Source organism: Callospermophilus lateralis, chromosome 8 (assembly GCF_048772815.1).
Source record: "Callospermophilus lateralis isolate mCalLat2 chromosome 8, mCalLat2.hap1, whole genome shotgun sequence".
NCBI classification, from domain to species: domain Eukaryota; kingdom Metazoa; phylum Chordata; class Mammalia; order Rodentia; family Sciuridae; genus Callospermophilus; species Callospermophilus lateralis.
Genome location: NC_135312.1, coordinates 88,166,860 through 88,189,442, shown reverse-complemented (window position 1 = coordinate 88,189,442; position 22,583 = coordinate 88,166,860). Strand labels below are relative to the sequence as shown.

Sequence of the window (22,583 nt, the reverse complement as noted above, 5' to 3'; positions counted from 1 at the left end):
TCTTGCTCAGATGATTGCCCCAAGGACCACAAGCATTTTTTTTTTTTTACAATAAAGATGACATCATTAACTCAAAATTGTGCATTGGGCAGAAAGTTTACTTATTTGTCTGATTTTACTAATCTCTCTTCCTAACACCTAAAGTAAGTATAAAAATCAATATAAAAGAGAATAAGTTAAACTACAAAATAATATGCAGTTACAATAATCAAAAGCTCTCACACAATTATACCAGAAAATAAAAACATCTCCGAAAATTTCTAGTCCTCTAGGAGGTTGTTCTGACCCTCTTGAGAATCACTGACTTCAACAAACTCCTGTTGGAGTATAGCATGATTATTCTCAGTAGCAAGGCCAGTCAGGAGATTCTCCTAATGGATCTTATCGAGGACACGGTGTCCTAGGCAGCATCTTGACAGTGGTTATGACTATGAGACACAGGAAATTAGTGGAGTTCCATGTAAATCAGTTAATAAATGGCTCCCTTCCTTTGCCAGAAACGTATTCTCTTGCTTATCTGTTTTTGAAGTAGATGCTTGCACACTGAGATGAAGTATTACACCAGCTGAGGGTTAAGGTGACCAGCACACTGATTTGGAGACAGAGTTCCATGTTCTGTAGTAAGGAGCACTATTCTGTTTTTATTTATTGTCTGAGACAAATCCTGATTTTACAATTAGGTTTGCTAATCTCTTTCTAAAGCACTGCTTTTTGTGAAAAGGAAACCAAAACAGTTATAACAGCTAGAGGGCAGAGGGGACTGTCCTTTGTGTACCTTTACATATCCTTTGAGGAGTAAATGTCTCTTGGGAACATTTACTGGAAAATCCTGTATTGTAACTGATTGATTCCACAAAAAAAGTGAGAAATCTTCTTGTAAAGAGAGCATTAAATTCACTAAGGAAAAGTGATGATTATATCAAAGAGCAGTGAATCAAATGCTAAAGAATGACCAATAAGAACTTCTATGAATCAACAAGGGCATTATACAGAATATTATGAAAAAGTGTTGGGGGGAGAAGAAGGAAGAGAGATTAAGTAACCTGATTGTACAAAATATTTACAAAAGTTTCATAGTTTTCCCCTTTTTAAAAAAAAATTAATTTTTTAGTTGTAGTTGAACACAATAACTTTATTTATTTGTTTGTTTGTTTGATTGTTTATTACGTGGTGCTGAGGATCAAACCCAGCACCTTTCACATGATAGGTGAGCTCTCTACCGCTGAGCCACAACTCCAGTCCCCCCTTTTATCCCCTTTTGATCTCTCAGAAGAAATAATGGTGACATTTGCCTTGGATAGACATTTATTTGTAATAACTTCAGAACTTACCTTGTTGTTGGGTTTCAGGATGCCATGCCTATCGCTCTCCAGAGTGTGAGGGAGCTCCGGGAGATTTCGTACAACAAAGATGAGGAGGAGGTGGGCTATTCAGAGACTCTGAGTAATGCTCCAAATCCCTGTCATGACTTTGTAAGTTATTTATATTCATAGGAAATACAAGTTAAATAGGGAGGCTAAAAAGAAATGCTGATTTTCATTTCTTTTTTCCAGAGTGAGAAATAAAATATGCACTAAAGCAAATACTAATGTTAAAATTAGGAGATTTTAATAGGGATTTTTTTAAAATTAAATATTTCTTAAGTGGATTAGTTGAGGATTTTACTATAATTGAAATTTAAGACAACTCTGGACTGTGTTCCTAGCAGTAGTTAGTGCCTGTGTAGCTTTTAGAATCAATGTTTAGTTGGAGTTTGCATATATTATGTCAAGGATTTATTAAGTTGGAAAGCTATGATTTTCTTAACGTATCTCTAGAAATGTCTTATGTCCTTACAGAGGGAGCACAGGTATTTTCTGAGGATGTGATTCTTACTAACACGATACACACTTGACAGCAAAGTTTTCTTTCCACTTAAGAGTCATGTGTAATTTTCTTCTTTTCCATGATAAAATATTTATTTTCTAAGAGTTCTATAAAATATATGCTAGGAATCATAAAAACATGCTTGAGTCAATGAAATATTTGGGTGGTAAGCTAGTCTGGGTAATAAAAATTTTAATTAATTAATGTCTTGAGTTTCTATGGTTATTATTATGTCATAGTATATTTCAAGTATTCTATAGAAGGTATAATAGATTCCACCATATTGAAGGTGAATTTTTTGCATTGGTGTAATTGGCACTTTGGTTCATATAGGTCTTCAGAGAGGCTCTTGTATGGGACATTGTTTAGCATTCCTAGCTCACCAGCCTGAAAATATCAATAACATCCCCCTATGTCAAGTCACAGTGATAATCAATGAATAGCTCCACATATTTCCAAACCCTAGGAAGTGATACACTCCTCACCCCACTAGAAAACCACATAAAAGCATCTTGCATTTCTGGCATTAGGAAATGAAAATTCAGGATTACATCAGCAAATATACATGATACATATAAATGATACATGACAAATATACATGATCCATAGATAAGTTGCTCATGGATGGGTGGATGGATGGATGGGTGAGTAGAAGGATGGATGAGTAGATGACAGAAGTTTATAAATCAGAGGTTTAATGGGAAAAGCATGGGTAGTTTTCTATGTATTTTCTGGGTTTAATTACAGAGAGCACATTTTAGAAAAGCCCTAAGGGTTTGCTCTTTAGGTTAATTCAAATCCATTAAGTCAATAAATATTTATTGAGCACTATCTGAGAGCATGGTAGTTTCTCCCTTAGCAAGCCTGCTCCAAAATTCAACAAAAAAACGAAAGAAGCTATCTTACCTGCCTTGCATTACAATACACTAATTAGGCTAAGTTAAAATAAATAATCAGAAAGCTCAAAAAAGTAACATTTTATGAATAATATATAGAACATTTTAAAAATGAAACACTAAGAACTCAAAAATCTAAAGGCAGATAAATTTTTTGTATACTAATTTTGTAATTATATTACCTGTAGAATCTGGTCATTTAACAAACATAGTAATTTATACCAGATATAGTAAACAGATTCTTAGTCAAGAGACTCATTAAACAGTATGCGGTTGTATATTGATTATTTTATAAAGTAGACATCAAATCTAATATGTGTTGGCTCTTGCTAGTGCCAATAAGAGATTGGTTCCCCTCTCTTTTAGATTTCCCATGAGTTCAGATAAAGTTATCAGGGGGCTTGTAAATTAATTAATACAGATTGCTGCTCAGATGTGGATTCCCTGAGACCTCTTCGAGGGTACGGAAGAAAACCTGCTACCAAATCATTCTAATGTAGTCCTGTAACCTAAGTTTATAGGGTAAAGTAGGGTTGTTTTTTGTTGTTGTTGTTTTTTTTTTTTTTTTACATTTGACCAAAATAATTGATATAAGCAACTTAGAGGAAGAAGTATTTTGGCTCAAGGTTTTAGAAGTTTCAGTCCATGATTGTCCAGCTCCACTATTCTGGGTCTGGGATGAGGCAGAACATAATAGCAGAAGAGCATGGCAGAAGAAAACTGCCTAGCTCATACAGCCAGAGAGAGAGGGTGGGGGGACTGGAGCATGATTGTCCCCAAGGGTACACTCCCAGTAACCTTCTTCCTCTAGCTGTGCTCTGCCTACCTATAGTTTACATCACCTCCCAGTAGTCCACTCAGGTATCAATGGGTTAATCCACTGATGTGGTCAGAATCCTCATGATCCAATCACTTCTCAAAAGCCCCACCTCTATATCCTCCTGCATTGGGGACAAAAATTTTCAACACAATAAATTTGAGGAACATTTCAGATCCAAACTATAACATAGGGCAATCATCAAACATAGGATACTAGTGTGTTTCAGAATAGAGAAATAGAATAAATTAAATCTAGGGTGCTTCAATGCCAACACAGGATTAGGAATGAACTCAAAGATTATTTTTTATGATTCAGAGCTAAAAAGGTAACAATTTAAGATACAGGGACCAGCACCAGTTTTAATGTATTTAAATGAGGAAGTGTATATCTCTGGTCATTTCTGTTACAGGAGTAAATACCCATATTAAAGTGCTGTTATCTGTATGGGGGATGCAATTCCACTACCAAAAATAAAGTCTTCAGAGTAGTTAGGGATTTGGAACCACCTTGGGGGGAGTATGTTATAGTCTCTTCTAAGACCACAACTTTTGCTGTCACCAAGTGGTCACAGTGATAGGGTGAATCATTCATTTCTGGTAGTCAAAATTGGGTGATTAACCTCACCCCCCATGTGTGAAATAGCTCAGGTTGGCTCTGGGATAAGAAAGAAGGGAAAACGGGCAGGTTCTGGTGACAAAACCAAATGGCTTCAGAAAGAAAGCTGGAGTTGGATTTTGGGTGTCCAGGTGTTTTGTATTCCTCTCCCTGCTCACTCTACATGTTCCATGTTAGAGTCTTTGTTTTAAGTCCTTGAAAAGGCTTAGCTAGAGACAAAAATGATGAGTTTCTCTTCCAACGCGGATAGATGCTGCCCTGGTTCCTTTGTGCTCCTGCGGAGAGGAGGCAGGCTACCCAGATCAAAGCTGGACATGGTATGGGCTATTCCCTTCTCTGTAATGGGATCATCATTTCTTTTGACAGGCATCTCTCTTGCAGAGACTCATCCTGAACCCCCTGTCAGCCCTGCTGTCCTTATTCCCAGGACCTCAGAAGCTCATCCAGAAACGCTATGACAAATTGTTAGACTACAACAGCTACCTGCAGCGGTCAGCAGGAGATGAGTCAGACTTGGCCAAAAAGGAATATGAAGCCCTCAATGCCCAGCTGGTGGAAGAGCTCCAGGTGTTCAACCAGGCTGCCCGGAAGATTCTGTTGAATTGTCTGTGCAACCTCATCACCCTCCTCAGGGACCTGATGCATGCAGCACAACAGGCTTATTCCACAGTTGTGCCGGTAAGCACAGTACCAGCACCTGGCCACCTTGGCCTCCCAGGTCTGTTAGAAACCACACCTATGAGAAAGCAGCCCTGTTCCAAGAGCGCATGTGTGTGTGTGGTCTTCATGTATATGTTATTTAAGAACAGTCAATCAGATGCTTTCTCCTCCTTGATCCCCGTTTTGAATCAGAAAATTTTTAAGGTACTTCAGTTTCTGTTTTAGGTTATCTGGGCATCTTTCACATTGTAGTCCATGGTAAAACAGAAGAACAGAGGTTTTTTTTTTTTTAGAAATTATTAATGTACTAAAGAAGTGAAAATCACTTTAGAGATGTTTATCCTCATTCAACTGATTTCATTCTATAGTATATATGTAATATATATGTGTATTTAAACTTTTTGTTTTGAGATATAGAGTTATATGTAGTTATAAGAAACCACAGAAATCCTGATACTCCACAATTCCCCAATGGTAACATCTCTCATGACTATGTCTATATTACTGAAAGGCAGAAATGAATAGTGATTAGAGAATTGTCTCTGGCACTAGAATAATAATAATAGCATACAATTTTGATTTTTTTTTTCTGGGGATTGAACTCAGGGGCACTCGGCCACTGAGCCACATGCCCAACCCTATTTTGTATTTTATTTAGAGACAGGGTCTCACTGAGTTGCTTAGAGCCTCACTGTTGCTGAGGCTGGCTTTGAACTCGCTATCTTCTTGTCTCAGCCTCCCTGGCTGCTGGGATTACAGGAGTGTGCCACCACACCTGGTCATTTTGAAATTTTAATTGTGGTAAAAGTATAAAAAATTTACCATCTTAACCATTTTTAAGTGCAGAGTTCAGAAGCATTAAGTATATTTCCATTGTTATGCAATGCAGTGCCAAGACAGTTTCATCTTGCAAAATTGAAATATACCAATTAAACAAGTCCTCATTTTCCCCCTGCCCCAGTTCCTGGAAGTCATCCTTCTACTTTCTGTTTCTATGAATTTGACTATTTTAAATACCTCATATAAATCAAATCATAGTGTTTGTCTCCTTGTGACTGGCATATTTTATTTAACATAATGCCCTTGATATGGTTTGTGTATGAGATGTCCTCCAAAAGCTCATGTGTGAGACAATGTTAGAATGTTTACAGGTGATATGATTAGGTTTTGAGAGTTGTAACCGAATGAGTGGATTAATCCACTGATAGAGATTAACTGGGTTGTAACTATAGGCAGGTAGGGGGTGACTGGATGAAGTAGATCATGATTTGGGGGTTTATATTTTATCCCCGGTGAATGGGGCTTTCTCTGCTTCCTGGTTACTATGTCCTGAGCTGCTTTCCTCTGCCACACTATACTGCCCTGATGTTCTGCTTCATTTGGGCCCACAGCTATGGATTGTTAGACCATGGACTGAACCTCTGAAACCAGGAGCCAAAATAAACTTTTGCTTCTTTAAATTGTTGTCTGGTTTTCTGGTCATAATAATGCAAAAGCTAACTAAAATAGCCCTCAAGGTTCATTTAGTTTGTAGCATATGGCAGAATTTTTTTTTCTTTTTAAGTCTGAATAATGTTCCATTGTATGTAGATACATTTTTGTTTATTCATGCATTTTCTTTATTCAGGGCTGTTTCTTTCTCTTGGATATTGTGAAAAATGTTACAGTGATAATGGGTGTGTAAAATCTCTTTAAGATCCTTACTTTTGGTTATTTGGGATATATATATGCAGAAGGGAGACGCTCAATCATATAGAAACTCTATTTTTAATGTTCTGAAGAATCCAAAGTCCTATTTTTTTTCATTTTCATTTTTATCAATTATGCATGCACATAATTTAAAGATTCAAGTAGTTATTTAAGTTTGGCCAAGAAAAACAGTTGTCCTTCACTCCCTTTATTCTATTTCTTCTTCCTCTGGGACAACTATTTTTCAATTCTTTTAGGTGATTCTCTTGGTATTTACTTTCATATTTTAAAATAAGATTTTATTTTTCCATTTCATTATTTTTCACTGTTAGGCATAATGTATGAAAAATGAGAACTTAGCCCTCTTTTTTTATGTTCTCACAACATATATATTCACAGAAGATCTTGCTATGGAGCTCCAGTAGTTTTACCATAAATTTAGCTATGTTTACATGCTGTTTAAATTGTTTAACTTATGTATCAGTCATCATATTAGTATTAAAAAACCAGAACACTCAAATTGATCATTTGGAGAAAAATTAATAAAGGGATTATTTACAAAAATGTGAGATTGCTATGGGGAAATCCTTGCAGCCAGTGTTCTGCCCCAAGGGTAGCAAAAGAGGGGAGCCATATAACACCTAGGTTTAAATGGATAAGGGAAGAGGTTGGCATAGGAATGGACAAAGAGAGGGATGTGCACAGGACTATCTGATAGGTCTGTGTGGTTCAGTTAATACTATAGAAAGAAAATTTAGGAAATAAATATCCTTATCTCTGTTCCTTTTCTCATTCTGATTTCCTGTGTGTACTCTTCATTCATTGAACCCATCTGAAAACCAGAGTGCAACATTGTTTTATTGTTGTTATTGTTGTTTATTTGATTGTTTGGTACTGGGGATTGAACCTGGGGGCTTTTAACCACTGAGCCATATCCCCAACCCTTTTTATTTTTTCAATTTTAACACAGTGTCTTACCAAGTTGCACAGGACCTGCTAAATTGCTGAGGCTGGCCTCAAACTTGCAATCTTCATGCCTCAACCTCCTGAGTTGCTGGGATTGCAGGCATGCACCACCATGCCCAGTGACCTGTTGCTTTTTAATTCTGATGAGACTCTTGGCACATAGAGCAGGGTAGAAAGAAAGGAGAATAAATTTGAAGATGTACACAGATACCCAGCACATAAAGTGAATGCTGGTTAGCTACACAGAACACCACAATTAATTTTTCTTTCATGTATTGCTTTTTTTTTCCTGAAGTTAGTAATTGTTTTTCTTTTGCCAGTTGCTTCATTTTTCTTTGTCTAATTTTATCTCTCAATTGACTAGCCTTTTAAGACTTTCAGATGTGTGTGGTATTCTATAAATTGTGCCTTCTTGCAGAAATCTCTCCCAGTGCTTTCTGATCTGCTCCAATCTGAACTGCCTTTCTATCCATAATCCTGGGATCATACCTCATCATCATTCTTCTCTATTTTGGGTGGGATCCCAATTCCTTATTTTATGATGCCATGTTGACTTATTCCTTTATGCCCTTATCTGGGGAGAAGCATATTTCTGAGTGGTTCTCTGAAAAAGTGATTGGGAGATGAATATTTTGATACTTTGTAAACCAGAAAATGTCTTTTTAATATCATCATGCTTCACTGATGGTTTCCGTGGATGTAGAAGTTGTTCTTTGTGCATACTAAAACATTAGATTGTTCTATTTAATCTGGCTTCCACTCTTTCACTGAGAATTGTACAACCCAGTCCGATTCTTGGTTCTATGTATGTTCTATGTATATATGTCCTCTCATTGGACCATTGGAAGCACCTAGGAATTCCCCATCTGAAATTTTGGACACTTGGTGGGATCCTTTTAACAAGAAAATTCTTCCTCTTCTAGAAACTTTTGAAATTCTTAATTTCAAAATTCATTCAATTTCAATTTCCTTGATGAAACTCAATTTTGTTGATGATTTTTTCTTTCTTTGCTCCTTTTCTCTTTTTCGGAACCTCCTAGATTGTTACCTCTAATTTTATTATCTTTTCTCACTTATTTTCTATCACTTTTCTCAATCTCTTATGAAATTTTCCTACTTCAGTCTTCTAATCCATCAATTATTTCCTTTTATTTCTGCTCTTATTTTAATATTCAAGGGCTCTTTGTTTTCTTAAAATTAAGACAAGTTGCTTTTCTATTTATCAAATTCTCTCATATCAGAGGCATGCCTTGGTTGTCTAATGATCCGTTGACCACTGAAAAAGTTGAGGACTAAATGACACTCTTGAGCACATAGGTAGTTGAAAACTGTGTTTCATATTGTGTGATCTGTCATTTCATTTGAGAACCCTTCATAATAGGTTCGTTAGGTCTTTTCCCTCTCAGACTGGTCAGAAAACCCACAGACAATTCTTCAAGTCTTCTGTCTGCAGAGAAGCAGTGTGATTTCTAAGGTTGGTGGTGGGGAAATGGAAAAGGGTTTCAAGGTCAACGCACATCTGTTTCTTATTTTCCCCCTTTTCAATATGGGTCCCCTATCCTTGTTAATGCATAGCGTCACTCATTCTAGAGACTGTTTTACCATTTGCAGAAAAAGAATCTTCATCTTCTGCCAAGGAAGGGAAGAGATAATCATTCAATTTCATTGAAATGGTGAAAAAATCTGGGGCTCAAATTAGATTATACCAAACATGGTATTATTATAGTTCATGGTTTCAGGGATTCACTGGGCTGTTGGTCATTCAGTTTGGATTGGAATAGCTGGGGTCCCAAGGGGAGTTCCCCCCACTCTCTCTCATCTTTCATTGTGGTCTTCTTACATGGTGGCCACAGAGAAGATGGACTTCTTCAAAGTGAGTGAAGGTTTCCAGAGTGAGTGTCCCAAGAAAACCAGCATAAACTGCACGACTGTTTCTAATCTAATCTTTAAAGTCAGACGGCATCATTTCCATGGTTCTGTTCTTTCCAGCATCCTATTCACTGAGGTCACTGTAAAGACCCACTTATCACTGAGGGTGTGGTCTATTGGAAGAGCCCTTGCCTAACCAGAACAAGGTTCTGGGTTGTAGTCTCAACATCCCACACATAATAAAACAACCATAAAGTTCGACCTGGTTTTGAGAGGTAGGAACCTAGACTCTACATCTTGATGGGAAGCATGTCAAGGAATCTGTTGATTTGTTTAAATCTTAGCACAGACACTCAATTAGTGCTTCTTAGACTCTTTTCCCCTGCCACTATACCACTCCACTGTGTGGAAGATATGTACCACCATGAATTCTTATTTTTATTATTTATTTTTAAATTTTTAAAAAATGATCTAATTAGTTACACATAACAGTAGGATGCATTCTGACACATCATACATAAATGGAGCATAACTTCACATTCTCCTGGTTGTACATGATGAAAAATCACACTGGCCATATAATCATATATGTACACAGGGTAATAATGTCTGATTCAGTCTACTATCCTTTCTACCCCCATATTCTCTCCCCTCCCTTCACTCCCCTCTGCCTAATCCAAAGTACCTCTATTTTCCCTAGCCCCCTATTGTGCATCTGCATATCAGAGAAAACATTCAGTCTTTGGTTTTTTGGGATTGGCTTATTTTGCATAGCATATTCTCCAGCTACCTCCATTTACCTGCAAATACCATAATTTTATTCTTCTTTAAGAGTGAGTAATATTGCATTGTGTATATAGACCATATTTTCTTTATCCAAAATAGGTGTTGAAGGCACCTAGTTTGGTTCCATAATTTGCCTATTGTGAGTTGAGCTGCTATAAACATTGATGTGGCTGTGTCACAGTAGTATGCTGATTTTAAGTCCTTTAGGTATAAACTGAGGAGTGGGACAGATGGATCAAATGGTGGTTCCATTCCAAGTTTTCTGAGGAATATCCATACTGTTTTTTATAGAATGGTTATACCAAGTTGCAGTCCAATCAGTTATGTATGAGTGAATCTTTATCCACACATCCTTGTCAACATTTATTTTTGCTTGTAGTCTTGATAATTGCCATTCTAAGTAGAGTGAAATGAAATCTCAGTGTAGTTTTAATTGCATTTCTCTAACTGCTGAAGAAGTTGAACCCTTTTTCATATATTTTTTGACCATTTGTATTTCTTCTTCTGTGAGTCTCCATTTGGTTTCTTTTCCCATTTATTGTTTGGGTTATTTGTTTTTTTGTTTTTAAGTTTTTTGAGTTCTTTATATATTCTGGAGATTAATGTTCTGATATGCAGGTGGCAAAGATTTTCTTCCCTTCTGTAGGCTCTCTGTTTATGTTCTTGATTGTTCTTTTGCTGTGAAGAAGCTTTTTAGTTTGATGTCATTATATTTATTGATTCTTGATTTTATTCCATGTGCTTTCAGAGTCATGTTAAGGAATCAGTTCCTAAGCCTACATGATGGAGATTTGGGTCTACTTTTTTCTTCTAGTAGGTGCAGGGTCTCTCCACCATTAATTCTTGAACCTTTGTTCCATGACTTTGTTGCTTGTTTTTCCTCCTCCTCCTCCTCCTCTTCTTCCTCCTCCTCTTTCTTCTTCTGTTCTCCTTTTATTTAGACTTGAAACTTTTATATATACATATATTCCTATCATTTTCACAGGGTTTCTAGGTACGGCAAATTAGATTATCCTCATGCAAAAGGATCTAGAATCACCCTAATTTTTCACTATGAGCTCTCTTACACTTTCTCAAATGCTCATTGCAACTCTGGTAAATTTAACTCCTAGTATGGTTATATAGCTGTCTTGAAATGATACTGTATTATTTCTACCATAGGCACCACTGTTGGTCTCAAGCATCTCTGAGATTCAGAATCGAGTACTAGAAGAGGTTCACAGTCTGAATTTTGTAAAGGACAATAGTGCCACCTTTATTGAAAGGAAACTCAGTTTTGAAAAGAAGAAGCCTGTGCCGGTTCTGGTGAGTATAGGAGTATCCATGACTGTTAAAATATCACTACTTCACTTTGTCTGAATCATAGTATCATATTATTTTTCTTATCACTAATTTCATTCTAATCTTATAATTTGTTCATTATGTTTAAATTTCTTCTCTATTTCTACCCTGTATACTAAATATATTCTGTAGCCTTTGTTCTATGACTTTGTTATTCCATAAAATCATGGATTTGGGTTTCTGTTTTGTATATAGCATATCCTTAAAATGCCTAAAATGGTGCTTGACACAAGATAGGCACTCTAAATATTTGTTTACAAGTATTTTAGAGGTAAATCATGTAATCCAACCCTTGCATTTTCAAGCTAAGGCACCCTGGGTTCCAGAGATAAAGTGGTTTTCTCAAAGTCACTTAATGGGCGGGAGCTTGGAAGGGGTCGATGGCTTCTTACTCCTGCTGAATTCACTGCTATTTTCTAAAAAAGACAAGCAAGTGTGCAATTTATTGAATGAAATATTATTTAACAAGTGCTTAATATAGCAAGGGTTAAAATGTTGCTCAGAAAATACCAAAGGGTTAAAATGTTGTTCAAGAGGGATTAGAACCTCTGCCTCCTGATTTTTCACATGAATTTTCTTTCTTTTCTACAACACTGCCCTCCTGTGCTTACTAGAGAATTTTTCACTGCATGACTTACTGGAGCACTCGACAATGAGAGCCTAATCTAAGACTTCACCTTGAAATAAGCCCCAATCAGTATATGTTTTTAAAGAATCTATAGAGAAAAATGTTACGAATTTACTGAGGATTTCATTATACATCCACATAAAACAAATATTCTCCTTGCTTTTCCCAGCCAGAAGTGCCACGTCAAACTGACATTCATCGCTCCAAACTTCTGTCCACATACAGTGCAGAGGAACTCTACCAAGCTAAGCGCAAGTGCAATGCCACACAAGAATATGACATCAACCTTTTGGAAGGAGAGTTGGTGGCTGTGATGGAACAGAAAGATCCACTGGGGAGTACTAGCAGGTGGCTTGTTGACACGGGAAGTAAGTTTTTCTCCAAAATTACCACCCTTCCTCAGTTTGAGATTTTTTTCCCAATGGTCTTTGTGTGCTTCTCTAAACCCAGGCATTTGGGAACAGTATGAACTTGACATTGGTTCTTCTTTCTTTTTATTTCCTACCTAGTTGTAAAAGGATATGTGTATTCCTCCTTCCTAAAACCGTACAATCCAGCAAAAGTGCAGAAGGCTGATGCTGAGAACAGGTTCTGTGATGATGATTTTGACAACATCAGCCTCTTTGTGTCTTCTCGGCCAGCTAGTGACAGTGTCACAGGGACCCCAGAAGGCAGCATAAGTGATAGCAGCTCATCTCTTAGTGGCACCTGTGGAAAGTTTGAAACAAACGGCACAGATGTTGACAGCTTTCAAGAGGTAGATGAGCAGGTAAGAATTTGAACCTCAATGAAAAAAATAGGCTCTTCAAAACTTGAAAGAATCTCTAAATGCTCACTATTTTACTGTAGGACTTGATAGGAAAGCGCCAGTATTGTCATCAAAAAGTCCCAGCTCTATTAGTGGGTACTCTCTGTGGACTGTTTTGCAAAGAATTTAATTCTCTGAGCCTGTTTCCTCAAATGAAACAAAGAGGACAATGATTCCTATGTTGCAGAGTTGATGTTTTAGAGATAATGTGTGTGTGTAAAGTACCTAGCAGAGTAGACACTCACTCAATAGTAGCTGTTGCTGTTACAACTCTGTTGTTATGTACTTAAAGTGAAAATGCACTTTGTACACCCCTCCATTAGAGAAATGCAGTTCAATGCTGAACAGATTGTGACCATTAATAGCATGTAGGAAATTGTTCCTGATTCCTCTAAAAGCAACATCTTCATTGAGCTGTCTAATAATTGGCCATTTTTAATCACTCGTATGTTCCATATACTACATACTGATACTTTTAAGGGCTACTCGTCCCTCACTGCACTGATGCAAAGGCTACTGGTATAATCCTATCATAAGATGGTATGTTAACTATAATGTAGGATTCATTTTTGCTTCAGTATAAAGTTTCAGTATATTTCACTGTTAATTCTCAGTTGGTGACCAACTAATTCTTATTCAACTTGGTTTTTTTTCTTTATTGACTTTTTATTAAGTAAAAAATTCTTTTATATGGGGGTGATAAAATTTACTTTTGAAAAGTTAAAATAGTCAGAAGAAATATATAAAGTAAAAGTAAAGGTCTTAATTGCTTTCTTACTCCTACTCTTCAGAAACAATATTTATGTATAACTTTTCAGACATATTCCATGCATATACAAACACATATATTTATACAAGTAAGAAACATATCATGTGTGTTACATATTTTTTCCACTTAAAAAATAATATTTCAGGGCTGGGTTTGTGGTTCGGTGGTAGAGCACTTGCCTAGCACATGTGAGGCCATGGGTTTGATCCTCAGCACCACATTAAAAATAAATAAATAAAATAAAAGTATTGTGTCCATCTACAAAAAATAAATATTTAAAACAATAAATAATACATCATAAACTAAACTATATCTAATTAGCTTAATTTTTCCTTAAAAACTCTCCATAGTATTTTATTTTATAGAATAAGTCATATTTGGAACTCTTACCCTAACAAAAAAAATTTAGAATCTTTTAGGAAAGATTTTAGGAAAGTTCTTTTTCACCTGTTTTGTGCTCTTTTGTGAACATATCTATGAGGAAAATCCTTAAAAATATAGGAGGGTCAGAGAGTATATATAAAACCTCAGAGACATTGCTGTACTGCCCTCCAAAAAAATTTTATGTATTCTGTTTATTCCATTTACAGTGTAGATTGCTGTTCAATTCATGACTTTTTCTCCAAAATAGCTTTATTAAGGTCTTATTTATTTGCCCATATGAATTAATTCATTTTAAGTATAAAATTCTATGACTTTAAGTATATTTTACCAAATTGTGTTACCATCACATTAATTCAATTTAAGAACATTTCTTTCACTCTCAAAAATCCTTTGTACCTATTTGCATTAATTGCTCTTTACCATCTCCAGCTTTAGGAAACCACTAAACTATTTCCTATCTCCACAGTTTTGCCTTTTCTGTATATTTCATATAAATGGCATTATGCAATATGTGGTTTTTACAACTCCCTTTTTTCATTTAGTGTATAATGTTTTTGAGATTCATCTGTGTATAAATACATATTTTATTGCTTTTAATTGCCTAGTAATTTTCCCTTCCATGGATATAGTATGTTTTAACCATTCACCAGTTGATGAACATTAGGGTAATTTCTAATTAGAGGGTGTTTTAGTTAGCTTTTTGACTGCTGTGACCCAGGGACCTCACAAGAGCAATTTTAGAGGAGTAAAAGTTTATTTGGGGGCTCACAGTTTCAGAGGTCTTGTCCATGGATGGCCGACTCTATTCCTCAGGATTTGAGGTGAGGCAGAACATCATGGCAGAAGAGTGTGGTAGAGGAAAGCATCTAGGGACATTGCACTAGGAAGCACAGAGAGAGCTCTGCTCAACAAGCAAAAAATATATACCCAAAGGTACACTCGCAGGGACTCAACTTCTCCAGCCACACTCTACTTGCCTACAGTTACCACTCAGTTAATCCCTATTAGAGGATTAATGCACTGATTAGGTTAAGGCTCTTGTAGCTTGATCATTTCACCTCTAAACCCTCTTGTATTTCCTCACACATGAGCTTTTGGGGGACAACTCATATCTAAACTATATCACAACCCATACTGGTCAAGGTTGAGTGTAATAGGAAATATTTATTCAATATTTATTGTATGCTATCTTCACAACCTTCTTATTAGGTATACATGAGGGTTCTGTGGCATATAGGATTCCTAGAATCTTCCCTCAAAGATAAAATGACCCATTTCAAACTGAAGACCTTCCCTCTGCAAAGGGAGAATCTATCCCAATGAATTTATTATAAGGAGAAGAGAAGGCACCTGTTGGAAACCCCAGTATGAGAGAGAAAAAAAAAAGTCCACTAAGGAATATTTCTCTTTATTTCTTAACTCTAGCCAATAGAAGCACATGAGCAAGTGGTATTCAGTTTCCTCTCATAATGAAACTACTTGTCATACCTTGGAAATGGGAAAGGATTATATTATTTTCACAATCCTTGTCAGGAGGCTGAAGTTTCCATTCTAATGGCTCTTAGAAAATGTGAAAAGAGATGGTTAATCCCTTATGTTTACGGTGTGACAGTCTAAGAAAATAACACATTCTAGAGATCCCTAGAAGGAGATTGAAAAGTGGGAGTAAATTGCATCATTTTTGAGAGTAATGAGAATACATTATATAATATCTCACACTTGAGATACCCTAAAAAGCAACTTTCTGTCTTTTTTAGGTTTTGATTATGTGTTTGTATTTTTAATCAAGAACATCAACTGCAACTTAAGTTGGTTTAATTATGTGCCCCTTTTAGCCTCTATTTCTTTTCCTATTCTTTACTACTGTGGAAGTACTTCTTTTGCAGAGAATTGTTGCAAAAGGGTGTTGTAAGCTGTAATTTTTCAATTGTTTAAAAATTGTTTAAAAAACAATTTAAAAATTTAAATTGTTTAAAAATTGTTCTAGTGGAGCCTGACAAGAAGGACAGGGTCTCTACCTGCTATTCATGGTGCATCTATGGGGTCCTAAAAAAAATCATTCAGATACAGGTAATTTCAGACTCATTTAGGTTACAGTGGCTTTGTAAGTTTTATACTACAGCTCAATTTTTTAACCTAGACTCCAAGAACCTAAGGAGTGTATGAATGTGCTTGGGTCGCATGAGTCTCCTCAAATATGTAAAAATGTGTACACTTTTATGGTATAAGAAGTTAATAGATTTCAACAGGTTTTCAAAGGGTAATTTTATTTAAAAAGATTAAAAATCACTGCTGCAGCTGGTAATGATGACACACACCTATAATCCCAGCAGCTCAGAGGCTGAGGCAGGAGGATCTCGAGTTCAAAGCCAGCCTTGGCAACAGCAAGGTGCTAAGCAACTCAGTGAGACTCTGTCTCTAAATAAAATACAAAATAGGTCTGGGGATGTAACTCAATGGTTGAGTATCCCTGAGTTCAATCCATGATACCCTACTCCAAAAAAAGAAAGAAATCACTTCTCTAGAGGTTTAATTTGCTTATTCATTCTCCCTCTCAAGCAAGAAGAGAGATTGTTGGGAAAGACATTTTCTAGGATAGTTTCTAGGTTAGTTCTGGATCAGGAGTCTTATGGGAAGGGCAAAAACATTATTTACTATTTTTAATGGGATACATATTTTAATGGAAGTGCTTAATGGAGGACATTCTGTGGTATAATCAGGAGGTATGATTACCTTACTTTTGGGGACCTCAGAACCAATCCACTCAGGGTCCTGCATCCTCATCCCACAAAGAAAGCATGGACTTATTCTGGGTGTTTTTTTGGAGTGCTCCTAAATTAAGGTCCAGAGCCTTTGTTGAATAATCGGAATGAGCTATTAGATGTTCACAACCTGACAGTACTGATTTACACCAAGGGACTTAATTTTTGCACTCACTGTTTTTGCTGGATCAACAAATGCAACCAAAGCAGTCAAACAAATATGCCTACTACTTCTAATGTATTCTCTTCCTTTGTCCATCAAATAGTAATGGCATAATATGACTAGTGTTCTATGTTGCATAAAAATCATCACAAACTTAGTGACTTAAAACAATACAAACTTATTATTTTAGTGTCCATGGTCAAGAGTCCAAGCTTGGATGCTTTGCACAGAATCTCACAGAACTACAATGTAGGCATTGCATGGGCTTTTTCCTGAAACTTGAAGTTCTCTAGTAAGCTCATGATTGTTGACAGAATTCAGTTTCATATTCCAGCAGGACTCAGCTATTCAATTTCTTGCTGGAAATTAGACAGGGCTAAATTAGACAGCAACTAAGGGCTGCTTTCAGATCTATAGACAGTTTACAGAGTTGGTTATTTCTTCATTGTTAGTTGTTTAGTTCATGTTAGTGAACATCTCTTTGGCTTTCCTTCTGAGAGACCCAAATGCTCTTTTAATGGTCTCTTTTGATAAGGTCAGGCCCACCCCAAATAATCTCCCTTTTGACTAATTCAGTCATTTTCTCAGGAACCTTATCAGGCACTTCTGCAAAATGTCTTAACAGTAACCATGTAACACAACCTAACAACAGGAGTGAAATCCCATCACATTAACAAGTGCCATCTATAATCAAAGGAAGGTGATTATATAGGTGGGAATCTTGGGGTCCACCACATCTAAGTGCCTTGTTTGGTCAGTGGAATGTTGTCCTTGGCAGTTTGCAAAGAGAATCAGGCTTAATAATGATGGAAACCTAGTTTTAGAGGGCAGATAATTATCCAAGAATCAGTGCTTTTTTTCTATATAAATATTATTGAAAGTACATTTTTTTAAAAACTGGTAAAAAGTCAGTTGCTTTGCTATCATTTTTTTCTAAGTTCATAGTCTGGTCTTGTACCTTTTTTAGCAACTTTTGATCAATTCACTAGAATCACTGAAGTAATGGTGAATGAAAATGACAATAATGACTTCCCTCTCTTATTGTTTATTTTAATGGAGATGGATTTAGTGCTTCATTAATCCACTGTTGGTCATTATTTTTTGAAGCTTGAGAATATTGAGTCATTTCTTTTTCTTCCTAGTTTCTGAGTTTCTCAAATTCCCTTTCAATATCTACATTTTGATACTACATGGCTAGAATGTTATTATTTAGAAAGTCCTTCAAAAATTTGACAGAATTATAATGTATTTAAGTAGTCATTAAAATGAAGATTTGGAGAGCTATTTATTGATATAAAAACATTTTCAAATGCTCACTATATATATATTGTTTTGGAAAAGAAGATTAAAATATGAATTTTGTTGTTAATTGGAGAACAGTGACAAAATAAATAAAATGAGATTTAGTGGAGACAGGTAATGTGACTTACCACAAGAGGAAGTTAAATGCACAAATATATAGAATAAGGGAATGCTGTACTGACAATGGTACCACAGGAAAAGATCTGATGGTTCTCAACAGTGGGTAATAAATTGGGTATGAGTCAATAATACAGAGTGCTATTTTTTTTGAAACAGTAAATACCATGGAGAAATGGGTTTTATTCACAGAATCAATAAAATGAGCCAGAGTTTTTCTGAGTGCAAAAAAGCTACCAATAAAATATATTTTAGTAAATACTAAGGAAAAATAAAAGAGCATTAGATTACAATGGTTCAAATTAATAACATTTTAATTAATGTATCTGAACCAAAAAATATAAAATTTAAAGTTAGAAAAATAAAAAAAATTAAAGTATTGAAAATAATGAGAAAACTTTCAGTTCCCAAAATACATTTTAGTTGGAAAACTTCTAATTTGTAGTCTAACATTAAAAAAATACTAAAAAAGATTAAAATAAGAGACAGACTTTAAAAAGATGACTGTAAAATTTATTTCCATTTTGAGTATAGGATATATGTCTCCATTTAACATAAATTATATAAAAACTGGAAAAAGTTCAACCTAAATAAATTTGAACCATGATCACCTAAAGTATCGAATGCACATTATGTTTTATAGTTTAAATTTATGATTTCATGAGAATCTATATTTAATGTTTAAAATATAAACTATAATATCATACTAAATATCTAGGTAGAAGATTTTATATTCCCCTTGAGAGAATTTGTGCCAAAGTGAAAGACTACTACAAATATTTAGGAATGGTATTTTAGTAGATAATCCATCCTGCTGAAAAATCTATTGCCTCATTGGTGAAGGATACATATTATTTCAAAAATTCCAATAGATGGTTAGCAACTATGAATGTAGGCTCTTGAACATTATTTCAGGGGCTGTATTACATCACATCACATTCCTAAATGCTTTTGCAAACCAAATCTTTCATTTGGCTTTTGTGGATCTGTTTAGTGTTTTCACTTTGCAAACAGTCCCTTATTAGGGACTCCAGTTCCTTTCCACAAGAATACACTCTGAATATGCTTGCTAGAACAAGAATATGGTTTAAGCATTATGAAACATGGACCAAGAGTAGGATTTAGAGTTAGAAGATATGGGACCTAGTAGCACTCATTAGCTCAATGATTAAAAGTATGTTTCTTCTCCAAGTCTCAATTCAGAATCATTGAGGATAAAGCCCAAGTGATATGTAAACTAACATGAGCTCTATAAAAGGTCTTTATTATTTCTACCATTCCAATGCTGATGAATTTATAGTGTTCCCTTTTTCTTTCTTTTTATTATACAATAATGCATGTCCAACAATATCTTCTGTAGTTATCTTGTATGATACAAGACAATCTCCTGTATGATAGCCAAGACTTTCAGCCTAACTGCAGTCAAATCAACAAATATTTGAATTCTTTCTGTGTACCAAGATGTGAGTGAAGTCAAGTTTAATTTTGACCTTTAGTCCATTTAGGCAGCTATAACAAAACTATCATAAGTTGGGTGGCTTACAAATAAGGGGAATTTCTCACAATTGTGGAGGCTGGAAGTGTGAGTTCAAGGCACTGGCATTTTTATGATCTGGTGGGAACCAACTTCCTGGTACATAGATGGCACTTTCTTGTGAGGGTCTCACCTGGTGGAAGGGATAGATGTCTCTCCTGGGCCTCTTTTTTTAAAGGAATTAATCCTATGCCTGGAGGCTCTGTCCTCATGACTAATCACTTCCCAAAGGCTCCATATCTCAATATCCTCATCTGGAAGGTTAGCATTTCAACACACAAATTTTAGGAGGAAGAAAATAATCAGACAATAGCAATTCCTCTACTTGAAGAGCAGCTTATGCTAGTTGCTAAGACAATAAAGCAAGCAATAGAATCATAATTTAATCAGAAGTTAAATAATTAAATATTTAAATAGAACTTAAATTACAACATAGTCCCCCCATATCACACTGCCCAGCCTCTTTTCCTTGCTCAATAAAGTCGCCTTATTGCTCATAGTTCCCATTATCAATTAGCACTAAATTTTGAAAGTTAATCTGATTGCCTTTCTCTATATATTGTTTTCATATATTTATCTCTGCATGACATATTTTCTGCCTTTGTCAACTTTGTCATTTATGTAGTTATTTCTTCTGAAATACAGTTCACAATTAGTTAATATATCACCTATATGTGGTTTGGTTGTTGGTGGAGGTGCTGTGGGTTTGTTTGTTTTGTTTTGCCTTGTTGACATTATTTTTCTAGCTGAACTCTAATAGGGTCTCTGATAAAATAACATCTGGCACTTGGTGGGCACTTCATAATGTTTGATTAAATAAATTAGTTTATGAACATTATTAGCCAATTGATTTATTTTATATATAGCTAAATTTTTTATCAGATATGATTTTACTGGAAGCTCTATTTTAGAGCTTCCTATCTAATTATGCAGTGTTCTTTTGAGAACAGAAACAATATGGTTTGTTAGTTCTTCTAAGTCACTTAAAGTAATTTTAAACTTGTAAATTTCATATAATGTCATAAAGTTCTGGAAAATAAACAAAGAAACAAAGAAGTAACAATGAGAATTACCTATCATCCCACCATTCAAAGAAATTAGCAATTTTAGACATATATTGTTTACCCTAATTTTATACTTTTTCTTTTACTATTTCATCATAAGCATTTTCTGTTATTAGTGTCATGAAATAACATTTTTATGACTACAAATTTTCTCAGTATGAGAGTCTAGAATTGAACTTTTCTCTTCTTGCACATTTAGAACATTCCCACATCCCTCTTTTTACCTTCCATATAAATATTACAGTAATATTACTGTGTAAGACTATTTGCTAGAGTTTGTTTTGGTTGAAGAGATTCTTAGAGATATTATTGATTCAAAAGGAATTAACATTAATTTATTTTAATAGAAACTGCCTAATTGCCTTCAAGTATGGACAATTTAAACTTATTCTAACAGAGTAAGAATACTATTTCACCCCATTCTTAATTGAGGTCATATTTTAGCAAAATAAGCCCAACAGAAAGATCTGGGCAATGACTTTGAAAAATAAGAAAACTGACATTGCTTCTAAAAATCTTAAAAAATCTTTATTATTTTTCTCTAAATTTTTGGGTTTTGTTCTAATAATGTCATTTGCTTTGTTGTCTAGATTTTCTATGCAGTTCATGCTTTTCAAGCACGGAGTGACCATGAACTCAGCCTTCAGGAGTACCAAAGAGTCCATATACTTAGATTTTGTGATCTAAGTGGGAATAAAGAGTGGTGGTTAGCTGAAACTCAAGGACAGAAAGGATATGTGCCAGCTAACTACCTTGGGAAGATGACTTATGCTTAAGGAAATAAAGCCTTTGACCTTCATTTTCCTGGCAAATTGATGATTGACTACCTCATAAAACTGACATTCTGAAACTTTGGGCCAGAAAGTAAGAAAGCTTCAAATTCATGAACTGATACTGCACCAGGTTTTAAGGAAGACTATATTTCCTAACAGGATTATTTCATGAATGTGTTCAATAAATACATGTTGAAGGAAATACTAAGCCAACAGAAGAGCAAAGGAAATAGCCCAAGCTCCAATTATAAACCAGCTAAAGGTGGAGATCTATTGAAAGAATAAATGTAGTTCTTTTATCATCATGAAAGACTGGATCTAAGAATAAGGTTTTTCAGTTTACTGTAATTTTTTCACGGTTATATATTTTGCCTCAAACATGTTTTTGTTTTTCATACTACTCACTTGCATATACACATGTTTATATATACATGTACATCATATGAATTACGCAATTTAGGCAAACACTATTATTTTTTTGTGCGCGTGGTACTAGGGATTGAACTCAGGCCCTCGAGCATTCTATGCAAATGCTGTACCACTGAGTTACATCATCAGCCCATGCAGTTTATACACATCTGTATAATACAGATTATACAAATATCATACATAGCATATACTACATATACACAATAAGATTAATAAACAGCCAACTAGAAATCTTTGATATAGAAACTTCCTCCAATATAGGTTTTCAACCCAAAGAAAAAAACCCTGAAAAATATATTAATATCTGATATTGAATGTATACTATAGAGTACAAATAGTTCT

General features: G+C 35.2%; 1 protein-coding gene across 1 annotated transcript in view; it reads left to right on the top strand.

The window, feature by feature from the left end:
* Positions 1–21,815, top strand: part of Arhgef38 (Rho guanine nucleotide exchange factor 38) — a 139,721-nt gene extending 117,906 nt beyond the window's left edge. Inside the window, exons 9-14 of the mRNA XM_076865152.2 lie at positions 1,350–1,472; positions 4,564–4,875; positions 11,329–11,472; positions 12,306–12,504; positions 12,646–12,905; positions 21,630–21,815. Of these exons, the coding sequence (XP_076721267.2) occupies positions 1,350–1,472; positions 4,564–4,875; positions 11,329–11,472; positions 12,306–12,504; positions 12,646–12,905; positions 21,630–21,815 (1,224 nt within the window). The remainder of the gene's footprint in view (positions 1–1,349; positions 1,473–4,563; positions 4,876–11,328; positions 11,473–12,305; positions 12,505–12,645; positions 12,906–21,629) is intronic.
* The last annotated feature ends 768 nt before the right edge of the window (positions 21,816–22,583 follow it).